This window comes from Terrapene carolina, unplaced genomic scaffold, assembly GCF_002925995.2.
Source record: "Terrapene carolina triunguis isolate 2854851 unplaced genomic scaffold, T_m_triunguis-2.0 Scaffold944, whole genome shotgun sequence".
NCBI lineage: Eukaryota > Metazoa > Chordata > Testudines > Emydidae > Terrapene > Terrapene triunguis.
In genome coordinates this window covers 131,763-147,411 of record NW_020665295.1, presented here as the reverse complement: position 1 = coordinate 147,411, position 15,649 = coordinate 131,763, and the positions used below count along the sequence as shown (strand labels likewise).

The following is a 15,649-nucleotide window of genomic DNA, read 5'->3' as shown; positions in this document are numbered from 1 at the left end:
ACTAGATGACCTCCTGAGGTCCCTTCCAACCCTGATATTGTATGATTCTATGACTTGCCAGGGGGATTTACAGTGTAGGCAGGGAATTGCGCAGCCTGGCAATACCCCAGGCAGGAGGGAGAGACGTGGGTCTCCGCCCAAAAGAGCAGACAGCTGTGGAGCCTGAAGTGGGTGTCCTTGCTGGACCACGGAGGAGGAATGCAGGTGCAGCACCTAAGCTGTGACATGTTGCCCGACACCTGCAGGAGCCTCACCCCTTTCAGAAAGCCAAGTGGAGAGAAGATCTCCACAGGAACCGAGCCTGGAGAGCACCCTGCACCGAGTACAGCTGAGCCAGAGATCAGGGTCTGACCTGGCACTAAATGGGGCCCCATTGTGCTGCACCCCATCCCCCTGCCTGTCTAGTCACTCACCAGTTTCTTGGAAAGCAGCAGGGCAGTGTTGTTGTCACTCTCCAGGGCCCAGGAGGCGAAACGCAGGATGTGCTCCTGATGGCGCTGCAGCTTGGTCATGGCCCAGTGCTGGCGCTCCAGCTTCTCCTGCTGCCCCTCAGTCACTTTCTGCAACACAGCCAGGTGCCAGCACTCCATCAGCAACAGCACAGAGACCTCCCCCCCCCCCCCCCCCCGCAGGATGCTGCCACATGCCCCGGGCTGCAGTGCAGCGTGTGTGGAGAAGTGGGAACTGCCTGATATTTTAATGAATGATATGCACGGTTGTGAACGGAGTAGGGATTGATGCCAATGCGGGACAGACTCCTGCTCGGAAACTTCTCAGCTGGATGCGCTGGGCACAGCTCATGAGGTGGGCCAGAGGGTGAGAGTCAGACCCCTTGGGGGCTGGCACAATGGAAGGGTTCCTCCAAAGGACTGTTTAAAAGCGGAGATGGAGCACAGATCCAATTGATCCACAACAATGGGGGGGAGCCAAGGGGGACAGCTCCCTTACTCCCTACTCCTAGGGAGTGAGCAGGTTTCAGTGCTAAGATCCACATGCGCTCAGAGGAACTCCTTGCACACCTGTGTTCAAGGCCCCTGCAAGGGCAGCAGGAGGGCGAGTCAGGGGTCTGCTCCAGAGGTGGGTTGGGAGGGCCTTCCACAACATGCACTCACCTGTGCGTCATTGACGAGCACCTTGCCCCGCTTGTTGAGCTCCTTCATGATTTGCAGGATGGCCATCTTCACATCCACCTGCACCCGCTTCTGCACATCCGTCACCTGCCGGATCCTGCGTAGCCAGCCAGAGCCACACGCTGAGTATACCATACACCCACACCCGCTCCCCTCCCCAGGGCTTTCTGCATCTCAGCCAGCCAAGGCCAGGAGAGGTTCTGCAATAGCACAGCTTCCCATCCCATCCTTTGGAGTGCCTCTGACACAGGCCTGGGCCCAAACTGCCCTCTGGAAGTGGGCACCCTTCTGTCAATCCCAACTGCTTCCTCCCCAGCTTAACAGCAGCCCTGGAGGCCTCTGTCTTGACCTTGCCTGCCAGTTACGACCCCCTCTTTGGCTCACAGAGAATGCAGGAAGTCAACAGGAGTCTGTTTGGCGACGCAGGGATGGACATTGCTAGCAAAGATACTCTGGTCCTAGGCACATGCATACACATAGGGACCAGCACTCAGAAAAGATCTCTCAATCCCCTCCTCCCCCCGTCACAAGAAAGGGTTTCCCTGCACATCTTTGGGGGTGGGAGAAATCCCTCCTTGGGGCTCAGCAGCATGGGCAGGGACCCCTCCCCAAGGTCGGGACACTCAGTAGGGCTACATACGAGGTGCGCACTTCCTTGGTGGATTTCTGCAGGTTGGCATGCTTGTCCCCCAGGCGCTTCACCAGTGCAGCCAGCATCTTACGCTGATTCCTGACAGCATCCTCCAAGAACTGGTATCTGTGGGGATGGAAGTGGAGAGTGATGCTCATAGCTGGCCGGGCAGAGAACATGTGCAGGGGCTGTGACCCATGAACCCCCCAATGCCAGCGGGCCAAGGGGTTGCAACAATCTCCTGGTTCTGGTGTGCACATTTTGGCTCACTTAAGTACATCACAGGAAGTCTCAAACGAAAGCCAGGGCCACACTGACTGGTTATTAATGTTGTTGCGAAATGTACATACACACACTTAAAATATGTTCTTATATTCTGTATCACAGCAACAGCAGAGAAGCAGGTTTCCTGCTAGACAAGGGACCTTAATTGGCTGTCTTTTGACCAGCAAGTAAATTAATCACTGTAAGCTAAAAAAACAGGCATGCTTACATAGGCAGTCAACAGGGAAGAAAACAGCAGGGGAAGAGAACCTCATCTTGAGATACACGTCAAAGGTTTGATGGGCTACATTTGGGAAACAGAAGACCCCCCCCCCCCCCCCATCTTCTCTTTCACAGGAAGTAAGCGGGCACTGCTCACTTTCATGAAAATGGACGCCCAGCCCACCTCGGTTGGAACAGATGTCTGGGGCAAGATGAACTTTAAGACAGGAAGTTAGCCTGTTAAGTCGAGTCTCTAGGAAGCGTGTTTGTATTTTGCTGGGTGTGTAGCCTTGTGTGTTCATTTCCTCATTATCTCCTGACTCTGATAATAAATTTGTTTTCACTAGAAACATCTCAGGGCTGCAAAACTATGTAAGGCACTGATCCTGAGTGGAATCACACAAGCCAGGGTACCCCTACTGCACTAAGTGCAGGCGAGTACAGCCCAGAGGAGATTGCTTGGGTGGCTGACAGGCTGATCGTAACAGATGAGGCAGGGGTGTAAAATGACTCCGTTCTGGCTACTCTGAGAACCATCACAGGGGCCCAGGTGAGAACAGGTCAAGGAACACCAGAACCCAACCTACCCACAGCACAAAGGGCTGGTCTAAGCTGCCTCAACCCCAGCAGCAGCCAGGAAACGTGGCAGAGGTCAGCAGTGCCTAGTGGAGAGGTCTGGCACAGCCATCCCATCCAGGAGAAAGGATGCACAGGCTGGCAGAGAGGTCTGCTACAGCTGTCCCATCTGGAAGAAAGCACGGCACAGACTGGTAGTGGGTGCCCACATCTCCAGCCCAGCTGGGGAGAGAGCCTGGCCCAGGCCAGCCACACCATTAGTATCCCAGGCAGAGGTACAACCCTGCCCCAGAGCAGACGGGGAAGGGGTAGCAGAGAGCGGCCTACTCGCTCACGGCAGAGTACAGCCAGCGGGCGTGCATGCTTACTGGTGATCCTTGTGGGCGTTGAGCTGGCAGTCCCGACAGGTCAGAGTGTCACAGGTATCACAGAACAGCACCAGGGGCTCATGCTTGTGCACGGAGCAGTAGACTGTGCGCTCACCCTCCTTTGACTTTGACGGGCCTAGAACAGAACGCGAGCATTACCCTTCTCCTCCAGCCAGGGCCCCAGGGGCACCCCAACCACAGCAGCCAGCCTAGAGTGGCCTGCAGGTCGGGAGTGAGGGGCACCGGCAGAGCGGGACAGTGGGGGGGGGGGGGGGCGGGGGAGGGGGGGGACTGAGGGATAATGGCAGAGCTGTGCATTGGAGTGGATCCAGGGGGGCTGCAGGTCTAGGTTAAGGGGCAGAGCTGAAGGGGAAGCCTGCTCAGCCATCACGTGCAACATGCCCAACTACAGCCTGCGTGTCCAGATCTCTCCTGTTTCCCAGATCCCCTCTTCAAGGCTTCCAGTGCTGGCCATGGGCAGCAGAGCCCATGCTGCCAGGGGGTGGGCACTGCATGGAGCCTATCAGATTAAAGTCCTCTCCCTCACCAGTGGGAACCTAGCTTTCTGCCTCTGGAGCCTTGTCTACATGAGGAAGTTGCACACTTCCCAAAGGGGAGAATTCAAACTGATTCAGTTAAAGCAGTACAATCCCAGATGGATGCTCTCATTCCATCTGAAGAGTGGACAGTAGCACCCAAGAACAGGTTAAGTTGAACAGAACATAGATAGCATAAACAAGGGTTTGCACAGATTTAGCCAAGTCAGTTTCAAACCGGTTTAAACCGGCTCTCGTATAGACACCCAAATGCGTCACTCTGGGTGGGAAAGGAGAAGTGGTTACACTCCATGACCCCAATCCCCACCCTATCCCTCTTCAAGGGGCAGGCAGTACCAGGCTAGCGCAGCATTCCCCTGCCAGGAGTGGGGCAGGGTACTGACCTGTGGATCTGACCGTGTGGTCCTTGGTATACTTCACCCTCTGGTGGGCTTCCACACACGTCTCGCACAGCGGCTCTGAGCACTCCACACAGTAGCTGGTAGCAGGGGCGTTGTCATCACAGCTGGTGCAGCACTGGGGGACAGGAGAAAGGGTGAGCACCAAGGAACACACCAGCCCCACAAATTACGCCACAACCTTGGAGAGACAAGCCTAGGCACAGGGCAAGGATAGACACTGGGGCTCGTTTCCAAGGGTGTTCAGCGTCCCTGGCTCCCAGTGCAGTTATGGGCACCCGTGGTATTGCATGGAGCAGATGACCCTGGGAGCACAGCTCTGGAGTCCTCCAACTCAGACTGAATGGAAGGAGATGGGCTGCAGATGTGCAATAGTCTTAAGGCAGAGAATAAGTTATAGTCAAGGCTAGCGCCAAACCTTTCTACACTACATCATTTATAGAGGCATAGCTGCACCAATGCAGCTGTGCCACTGTAGTGCTTCTGGTGAAGATGTTGTAAGCTGACAGGAGAGCGGCTCTCCCATCTGCAAAGGGCTGAGATAGCACTGTCTACACTGGCCCTTAGGTCGGTATAACTTACGCCACTTGGGGATGTGGACATTTGTGTCGACATAGTTTAAGAGGATGATTGTATGAACACAAGGGCTTCAGTCAAGCAGGCAGCCCTTGTAATGAGAGAATTGAACTTGACCTAACTGCAGCTATTTTGTGTGGCTAGCCACCTTTAGTTGAAAAGCAAATACACCACATAGATAGGACTCAGAGGCAAGGCCAAACAGCTGCACGTCTGCAGTTTTGCTCATCAGAATGGGAGGATGGGACAGAGTTAATGGACTATGAGAATGGAAGGAATAACCGACCTCGGTTCTGAGTGCCCCTGACACAAGTTTTATTATGACTAGAAATGCTTTGCTGATAAGGGATAATGAGCAATTTACTGAAGCTAGAAGAATTGGTGACCCACTAGGGGGTTACAATGGTGACCCATTAGGAGTCACTGAGTTTGTGCTTTGTTTAAGTTAGCAGCTATAAAAGGTTATAAAAGGTTATAAGAACACACTTTGGAGCAGTTCGAAGGAGTTTTTCTTTGAGCAGTGACTGACATCTTCTCCCCAGCAGCTGGACTAGGGTTGCCAACCCTTCAGGACTGTCCTGGAGTCTCCAAGAATTAAAGATTATGTCAGGTAATGAAACCTCCAGGAATATGTCCAACCAAAACTGGCAACCCTAAGCTGGATGGAAGGAGGGCCCCCGGAACCCCGGCTACTGATCACTCAAAACCATCTCAGACTTTGGGTAAACTACTTGGTGTGCTCTAAAACTATTGCTATGGCATATGTGTGAGTGCCTGAGACACAAAAAGGGAGCTTTGGATGAAAGCACTCGTTTGTACCAATCATTCAGCAGACAGAGGAGCTGTGTCCCCATCAATTTAATCCTGACACCGCCTGGAGAAAACCAATTAAGTTACCACAGTTTTGAGTTCTGAAAACCCTGGGTAATGGCCTGACGACTGCTCCAGGTAACGCCTAGGCTATTTACTTTGAAGTTCTGGTTTCCGCCACCTGAGGAGCTGGCCAAGCTGAACAGCCTTCGGCTGGATAAAAAGACAGGCCCTCAATGACAGGGGCAGACAAGCCCTCAGAGACCAGAGGTCAGGGTAAGACAGGCCTGGCCTGAGCTTTTATTTAAGACAGACATGCACTTAAACAGCCTCTCTCATGATTTGCCATGTTCCCACTGATGCACTTTGTTCTAAAGCAGCTGTTTGCTTCGGGTCACTATTCACCACACAAACTGAAGAACCGCAGGCACTGGTCTGTTTGGACCTGCTGGGTAAGCACGGCTGGTACACAGGGAGACCATCTAGGAGTGGGGAAGTCAGGGAGATAAATCCTGAGGCTGGATGCCCGAGGGGGTGCTCTCAGAGAGGGGATCCAGGGGCAGCTAGACAGGTAACAGTGATCATGGGTCATCTCAGAGGGAGTGAGTGTCAAAAAATCAAGGCCCAGGACCAAGGGCTCTGCTCACAGCCAAGTCCTGCTGTGACACATCAAAAGTCTCCTCCCGTCCTGTCCTGTCCCCTCCCTACCCATCTGGTCTATTTATAAGTAAACGCTGAGGGCCGAGCTTGTGTCTTTACTGTGTCTGCACAGCACCCAGCACAGCAGAGTCTATAGGTGCTACTGTAACAAATTGCCACCTCCAAAAGGGGCCTGACAAAGCACCAATGAGTGCACTGCCTGCCCTGGGCAGGGTGTACACTGGAGATACCTCAACATCCCCGATGAGACAGCCCCTTCCGACCCCAGCAGCCAGGAGCAGCGTGGAGCACGGTGTCAGGAAAGGAAGGGCCAGGTGCTCTGCATTGCTTCCTTTTACCAGGAGAAAAGAGCTGATCTATGGCCAGTGGGACTGCAAGCTACCCCACCACAGCCTGGTCTGCATGGCAAGTTGGGAATAAGAGGGTGGGGAGCAGAACAGTGTTCTGCTGAGGGGGTCAGTCAGAGCCCTTCTGGGGAGGAAGGGGTAGGAAGGTTGCACTCCTACCTGATTTGCATCCTTGCTGTCTGTGGCTGCCTCCGCCCCGCTGTCTCTCAGGAAGTAGTTCTCCACGATGTCCTTGAGGTAACACTGGTGTTTGCACACAGGGCAGTCCACCACTGCAAGGTAAGGGCAGCAGAAGAAAGCGTCACGCACTCAGGAAGCGGCAGCAGATATGTAGCTAATCATAGGGGTGCCACTCCTGGTGTAGTTAATCCTCCTCCCTGAGAGGTGGTAGCTATGTTGAGGGGAGAGAAGCCCTCCTGTCAACACAGCGCTGTCTACACTGGGAGTTTGGTTGATACAACTGTCAGTCACCCCTGAAAATCCACACCCTTGAGCGACCTAGTTATATACCAACACAGGTCTGTACAGTAGACCAGGGCTAAGATACCAAAACTTAGCACCATCTCTGAATGGCCACTGCAGCCATGGATGTGGGATGTAAGGGCTGTCTGGTAGGATCTCTGAATCATGCACTGAAAATCTTCTGCAGCTGCTCATGCTCCATGAGCAGAACAGTCACTAGGCACTCCTCCCCTTCCCCCCACCAGTTAGGTTCCTCCAGCCTAAAAGCACCGCAACATTAGGGGCCTCCATACTCGCCAAACATCAGCCACAGGGACCCTATACATCTTACAGCCAGAGTATGTGGAGATGGAGCCATTTCACTTCCCCAAAAAGAGTCTCCCAACTGTCATGTCAGAGGGCACAGTCTCTGCCCACAGCACCTGAGCAGAAGACAGCGGGGGAAGCACAATGTGACTGGTAGAGGCAGGCCAGCCTCCTTTCAAATGCCCAGAACTCAGCAGAATTTGCCCCCAGTGAGCAAGACAACCCCACATGAGTCTCCACCTCCCCACGGGGGAGCAGCCATTAAAATTGAGAGGTTATAGGGTTACTCGTGAGGAACTGGCAAGCTGGTACTTTTGGTTCTGCCTGGAGTGAGTTTGGGCTCATGGAACATTGAGGTGCTTCTATTGAGGGCTCGGCTCCTTTATCGAGCTGATGTCAGATAACCAGGCTCAGTTTATTAACTGAAGATAAATCAGCACAGCACAGAAAGCTGACTACATTACCTATCTGGGAAACAGTCTTGCAGCTGTTATATCCTCACTGTTGCTCATATTTATATTCCCCTTCCTTACAGCACATTAAATTCCACAGCCCTTACACACCTATCTCTGCAGAAACATTCCAGATATTAGTAGACCAGAGACATCTATTTAGTGCACAATACGTTTGGCAAACCTCACCAGAATATACATCTGATCTATTCTGCATGTACAAAACAGGTTACAGCAACATAATTATACTAGTAAAGTTTCCACAACATTTAGCATGAGTACAAAGCATTATCGGCAATTGAGATGCATGGATATGCCCATTTTCAAAACTGCAGAGGCACAAAAAACTTGTGTCTACACTATGCCACTGTTTTCCACAGCACCCATCATCACAGCATCTAAGCACCTATAGTGGGTTATGAACAGCGTTGACCTGCTTATTGGAATGTTTATGGTACAAAGATGTTTAATGTAATGGGGGTTTATCAGGAAAAACCAGCAGGAACACGTTAGCCAAACCATACTCCCAGATTTATGCAAACAGATTTCCCACAATACAGCTAATAGATAAACTCTCAAACTCTACAAGTTTCCAGTCTAAGCAGATGCTAATCCCTTTTAGCTAAGAAATCCTGCATCTTTCATGTGTGGGCTGAAAACCCAGCTCTCAACACCTCCACCACACTGCAATGGGGCACCTGGCCAGACCCCTCTGCCTAACAAAGTATTTAAGAGCCATGCTCTTTGCATAGTTACAATCGGCTACAAGATTCTAATCTCAGCCATCTCCATTGACTGCATCCACACAGCAAGCCAAGTGCCCCAGGCAGGTTTCCATGAGAACCGGCAGACAGCTTAAACTGCTCTTGTGCCTGGATCTACTATGGGCCACTCCACAACCAACCCCAACCTGCTACACAGCCAATCCCACAAGCAGCCGTTCTGCTACTTTGCCCAGTAAAGGCTCCAAAGCTTCCTAAGGATACCTCAGCATGCCCTTTGAAGCCCATCCACAGCAGGATTTACAGGTGAACATTAGAACATGTTAGCTAGAAGCAGGTGTTAACATACCTGAAGAGTCTAGAGTCTACACCAGGGGTCGACAACCTTTCAGAAGTGGTGTGCCGAGTCTTCATTTATTCACTCCCATTTAAGGTTTCGCCTGCCACTAATACATTTTAATGTTTTTAGAAGGTCTCTTTCTACAAGTCTATAATATATAACTAAACTATTGTTGTATGTAAAGTAAATAAGGTTTTTAAAGTGTTTATGAAGCTTCATTTAAAATTAAATTAAAATGCAGAGCCCCCCAGACCAGTGGCCAGGACCCAGGCAGTGTGAGTGCCACTGAAAATCAGCTCACGTGCCGCCTTCGGCACACATGCCATAGATTGCCTACCCCGGTCTACACATTTAACACATGCTAAGCCTGCACCAACTGAAAAGGCACCAAGCCTCAACATCACACCTTGTCCTATAATGGGAGCTCCTCCACTGAGCAGCATAACTTCTCCCCTTTGGGGAGACGACAGGAAGGCAGTGCCAAGATTAAGGAGAGGTGAGAATTACCCAACAGCAGTGGCACGTCCATTACAACTATTTTCCAGCCTGTGCATTATCCTGTTTGGCTCTGCTGCATAGCCAGCCCGGCGTGGGTGGCTGAATTGGATGCAGAAGGAACAGCTCGTCTGCCACAATCAACTCAGTATCTGGCATGAATCCTATGGCTTGGGAAGTACCCATCCAGAACACTCAGTTCCTAGTTTATCTAGGAAAGTGCCCCTGATGGGAAAGGACACTGTGAGGAAGAGTCACCAAATAAAGAGATGCCGAAAGGCAGAATTCCTCAGTGCATTTATGTTAAAACCGTGAAGGTTACAGGTGCTGTGTAACCCAGACACAGCAATTGGAGTATATAATAAGGTATCCTGGCTAATCCTTCCCCCATTTTATCTAGCTACCACAGCAGAAGGATAATTTCAGCTTGGCACATCCTGGGTGGGGTGGGAAACTTCCAGGAGACCTGCGCAGCTCAGCAAAACAAATGATGCTGTAGCCACCTGGGCATGAGCTGTGGATGTGGCAGCCATGGAGACACAGCTCCAGAGAAATTCAGGTGGGAAGAAGGCCTTAAATTCAGTCTCTAGATTCTGAAGGGAATGATTGCTGCTGAGAACTATACAACAGCAGTAATGCCAACCAGGAACAAGACAAACCCTTCAGAGCAGCCAAAGCAAAGTGGTCATCATCTTGTCCCACGATAGTCATAAAAACAGACTGAATGTGGCAATTTGTACAGGGTCCTTTGTAAGCAGCGCAACCCAAAGAGCTTCCTTTTCCTTACAAAATTACATTCAAAAGTGTGGGCAGGTGTTAAAGCTGAAACATCTCCCCCACTATAGACCTGAAATTCCCATTTCAAGACACTTCTAACTAAGTATTAAACTAGAGCAGAAAGTCTATACACGAGACTTCCGACAAAGCAATTTGACAGCATCCCATTTCCAAGTCTGGGAGCTGCCAGTGATAACATGCCCAACTCCCATTCTGAAACACAGCATTCAACTTGTTTTAGATTGCGGAGCATGGAACCAAAGCGAATGCCATTCAGCTTTTCCATGATTTTAGTTCGATTTTTCATGCATGTCAGAACCAGTTGAAGTTTTATCCCCTGCTCATACAAGGAGCTGCCCCTACTATTGAGTTTCCCCCAGATCATTAGAGCTTAGGATCACATGAGGTCTGTGTGCGCAAAGCAAACTCATTAACTTGCTAAAGATAATGGCCTAAGAGGAATTCAACCACTTTTTAAAATCTGAATCCTCAAACTTGTACAATGCTACATGAGAGTGTTTAGCCACTAACCAAGTTTGACGCAATGTTGTTGTAGCCATGTGGGTCCCAGGATGTTGAGAGACAAGGTGGGTGAGGTAACATCTTTTACTGGACCAACTTCTATGGGTGAGACAAGCTTTGGAGTTTACTGAAGAGCTGTGTGAGTTCATCTCACCAACAGAAGTTGGTCCAACAGCTCTTACCCTCACCCACCTTGGGTCTCTAATAATCACGTGAGAGTCAGCTGCCAGTACCACAGTTGCCAGGCTAGCTGCACCCTATCCCTTTTTTTCATTCATTCATAGATTCCAAGACCAGAAGGAACCTGACACCCTGGCACTCCAATAGTCCCCATGGTCCTGTAATTAGGATGTTTTGTACAAAGTATGCTTTGAAGTATTCTAAAAGTCTTGATCTGCTAGACATGAATATCTTGTTGGATTGTATGTGCTATCGTTGTATGAAGTTTGGATACGTATGTGTTACTGAAACATGTAGGATGAAAACACCAGAGCAGTTCTTCAGCACCAGCGCCTCGCATCTCAACTACATTTCGCCTTTTCATCCAAAGATCTCTACGTTCTTTAAAAACAGTGAAATTAAGAGCCACTTTAGCTATAGTAAGATGTGATCCGTAGAAGAGATGACCAGATGGATTTGTGCCCTCGATGTATAAGAGTATGGGGCTTTTGGGTTTTTTAGTTAATTAAGATGGCCCAGTCTGAAAAATTCTTAAATGTTTGGGAGGAACCTTGTCTGCCTTCACAGGTCTCAAGGCTAAAATGGATCATCTAGTCTGAGCCTTTGTGTAACAGTGTATTTCTCCCAGTGTTCACTAAATTGAGCTCATTCACATGGTTGAATCAGAGGCTATTATTATTATTAAGACTTCTGGTTTCAAGGGACAGAATCCATCATATCCCTTAACGAACAGGTTTCATTGAGACACACACATGCTAAGCATCCTCACGCATTAGTTACAGGAGGAGAAAGTTATTTTAGTTCAGACACTAAAGGCGCTGGGAATAAAAAACAAGCAGAAACTTGAACCACCCTTACAAAGCAAGGGAAGAAAATAAATCACTTCCTTCAATACAAGGTAGCAGACAGGCTCAGAGGACAGCAACACACCAAGTCTGCTTGGTTTTAGCATTAAAATAGACTTGAAAGCTCAAGTATTTGAACAAATCCAGTTCTCCATTAGAAAAAAAAGACTCATGCAGGCAGGAAGCCCCAGCATCACTAGTGCCCTAGGAATTTGTGCTGTTTCCTCTGCAACACGCCCACCAGCGTTTAAGGAGCATTTCCTGCTGCGAGCCCAAAGGCAGATGTTAAGATCTTGACAAAAAGGGGCCCAAGGCATTTGCTTGTTTAAGGGCACTACCCTGGGAGTACAATGGGACTGACAAGTAGGTGATCAAGGTAACCAGGTGTGCCTCATTGCAACTCCCACTGCTAAGCAACACCTGTGGCTGTGGCCCAGATTAGGTTCACATTCTTGCCCTCGGGTCAGTGTGGTGATAAGGGTGGGGGAAGCACTGCGGTTCAAGAATTGGGAGTCAGGAGACCCTGCCACAACTACCCCTCTGCAAAATATGGATATTGGTGTCCCCCTCCCAGATCAGCTTTGGCATTGACAGGTGGGAAGTTTTTACATTTTACCCCTTTAGGACAAGCCAGGGGCTCACTGAAAATCTCCCACTCAGAATTAAACCTTCCGCCATTAGGATCTAGGCCAGCGTCTGCCTCGCCAGTGTTCTCCAGACCGCTGACTCACCTCCACCCCAGCTTCCCCACATTGCTCCACTTTCACTTGCATCTCCTCTCAGGGGTCATCACCAACTTGCAAACAGCCTACAGACTGTTCATCTGCATCTGTGGCTGTCTTCACTGCCATAAAAAGGTGTGTTTACAGCAGGATAATTAATTCCCATTAGCCATCTCGCTGTGTAGTCCTAGTGGAGACAAGCGCCACAGCTAGCTGACAACACTATACCAGCTCTTTGGGACAGGGACTCTCTTTGTTCTAGGTTTGTACAGTGCCCAGCGCAGTGGGGCCCTGGTCCATGACAGGGGCTCCTATGTGCTACTAGTAACACTGCAAGTTTAACAACAGGCAGGGGCATTAAGCGCTACAGTGCTGTCTCTCCACTATGATTTTACAGAGACCGCTGTAAACAGGGAGGGGAAGATGCGGCCTGGATGTGTATCAGCAGCTCCCTGTGATCCCAAGATCAGCTGCAGCATGACCAAGGCCCCCAGAGGAAATACATGGTGTCACAGCAGAACTGCCTGCCACACAGCTTCTCAATGCAAAGGGAGCATGGTTACAGCAGACAATAGAGAGCCAGAGGACAGAAAGGGAGCACGTGGACTGTGACACTGAGCCAGCCACCATGTAAGAAGTGCTCTGCACTCTAGGGAGGAGTTACCCTGAACTTCCCAGACACTGCTCATATCCCGATCACAGCATCCACTGGTAGTCAGTCAAGCTTGGACAGTAGACTCTGTACTGCCTCAATCCCCCTTTCCCTTCCTCCCCCACCCCTCATTTTAGACTTGCAAGGAAGAAGCAAAAGATTTTGGGGAAGGAAGGAGCCAGACAGACTGTTTTACTGGGAAAGTGGGATTGGGAATTAAACACATCAAGTTGCCTACTTTGGAATTAGTGTAGATGGAGAGGGTTTAACAGACGAGACCGCGAGGTATGAGGAATGGCAGTTTCCAGGGGTATGGCAAACTTCCTGCCTGCAGCCATGCGGGAATGCTGCTCAGCCACAGCAACCGAGTTATAAGGACGAAGCAGGCCAGCCGCCCAGGCTAGCAGGTGGCTCAGTGAGCTAACAGATTTGAGAGTGCAGGCTGGACTAGAGGAATAGGGAAGCTAGCTACTGGAGACTGATCCCTTCACACTTACAGCTCTGCCGGAATTCCCGCTCTAGGTTCAGAGAGAAGAGTGGATGCTTTCTATGGAGAAGGGGGATGGGGGAGAAAGGTTTATGGTTGTACTTAAAATGGCAGTTACCTCTGTGCGCCCCCCCCCCCCCGCCTTTCCCCCCAAAACTACACTATGCAGCCTAGGAGCTATCAGCAACACTCCTGGGGAGAGCTGCCAAAAAAAATATGCAAATTATAAAAAGATATACAAGTTACAGGATACCCTCAGCTACAGGTGTCTGGACTTTTCCTCCAGAAGACCTGTCCCTCCTAAATCCCCCTCAGAAGAGGATCCTGTTCTAGCCTATTCGCAAGGCTGTTCAATGGGATGGTTAAGCCAGATGCCGGGCTGCCATTGCAGCCCCCTGCATTGAGTTAGACCTCCAGACTCTGCTTGTATCTGGAAGTCCCCCTCACTGAAGAGCAGGTCTTGAGGCCCAGCAGCAAGTGGGAAAGAGCTGGCTTGAAATGCACTCCCCCCTCCTCAGGCCTTAAGCCTCATCTATAATCAGTGCTGCATCAGTTTGATGACAGTGGTGGTTTTAAACAGATTTACTCAGGCCAGCACAGAGCACAGTGTAGACACTTAATCCGATTTCAACCAGGCCTGTATTGAGTTAGTTTAAGTAGATCCTGAAGCTAAGTCAATATAAATAGGTTTAAATCAGATTAAGAGTCCCTACAGTGCTTTGCACCAGTTTAACTAAATTGGTTTAGAATCACCCCTTTAGTCTAACCAGTAGAACTGTGAATGAAGATAAGGCCTTAGGCCGGCCTTCTATTTACCCCAACTATACAAATTCATTCCAAAACCCAACACAAGGAAGCAGTCACAAAAGCCTGCCAGAAGAAGAGGTGGTTGAGTGCTAGAGTCAGTGTATTTAACAGATCTTTAGTGCACAAAGCACCTTAAAACAGCCTCCCACCTCTCAGCAAGAGTTCAGTATGTCCCCAGACTCTTCCAGTTTCAACACCACAAAACTATTTCCATCCCTATAGGTAGCCAGATGAGCACCTATTACCCACTCCAGCCTGAAAAAAGGAACATTTAGGCCTTGGCTACACTTGCGAGTTACAGCGCTGTAAAGCCGCCCCCAGCGCTGTAACTCACTCCCCGTCCACACTGGCAAGCATTTGCAGCACTGTATCTCCATGGTTGCAGCGCTGCATGTACTCCACCTCCCCAAGAGGAATAGCGAGTATTAATAATAAATAATAATAATTAATGGAGATATCCTATCTCCTAGAACTGGAAGGGACCTTGAAAGGTCCAGCCCCCTGCCTTCACTAGCAGGACCAAGTACTGATTTTGCCCCAGATCCCTAAGTGGCCCCCTCAAGGATTGAGCTCACAACCCTGGGTTTAGCAGGCCAATGCTCAAACCACTGAGCTATCCCTCCGCCCAGAGTATTGCGCTGCCGCTGCAGCGCTGCGGCGCCAGTATGGCCGCCCAATGCGCTGTGAATGGCCTCCAGAAGTATTCGGCAGTATCCCACAATGCCTGTTCTAGCCACTCTGGTCATCAGTTCAAACTCTACTGCCCTGGCCTCAGGTAACCAACCATGTGACCCACTCTTTACATTCCCTGGGAATTTTAAAAATCCCCTTCCTGTTTGCTCAGCCCAGCATGGCGTGGAGTGCTATCAGCGAATCTTTCCAGGTGACCATGCCTCCAAGCGCCAAGCGAGCCCCAGCATGGAGCAATGGCGAGTTGCTGGACCTCATCAGTGTTTGGGGGGAGGAAGCTGTACAGTCCCAGCTGCGCTCCAGCCGTAGAAATTACAATACCTTCAGGAAGGTATCAAAGGACATGATGGAAAGGGGCCATAACCAGGACGCCCTACAGTGCAGGATTAAAGTGAAGGAGCTGCGGAGTGCCTACCGCAAAGCCCGTGACACAAACCGCCGCTCAGGTGCTCCCCCCGCGACCTGCCAATTCTACAAAGAGCTGGATGCGATACTTGGGGTTAACCCCACCTCCACTCCGAGCACCACCATGGACACTTCAGAGCTGGTGTGGGGGGAGGAGGAGGGAAGAGGAAGAAAACGGGAGTGATGGTGGTGGGCCGGATGGAGCCATGCAGCCAGGAGCTCTTCTCGAGCCAGGAGGAAGGTAGC

General features: G+C 50.4%; 1 protein-coding gene across 1 annotated transcript in view; it reads right to left on the bottom strand.

Moving 5' to 3' along the window:
- The window catches only part of TRIM28 (tripartite motif containing 28), an 86,621-nt gene that overhangs the window by 19,490 nt on the left and 51,482 nt on the right, over positions 1-15,649 (bottom strand). Inside the window, exons 4-9 of the mRNA XM_029913829.1 lie at positions 6,699-6,811; positions 4,132-4,264; positions 3,192-3,327; positions 1,771-1,887; positions 1,113-1,227; positions 414-560 (exon numbers count right to left, since the gene is read on the bottom strand). Coding sequence (XP_029769689.1) covers positions 414-560; positions 1,113-1,227; positions 1,771-1,887; positions 3,192-3,327; positions 4,132-4,264; positions 6,699-6,811 — 761 coding nt within the window. The remainder of the gene's footprint in view (positions 1-413; positions 561-1,112; positions 1,228-1,770; positions 1,888-3,191; positions 3,328-4,131; positions 4,265-6,698; positions 6,812-15,649) is intronic.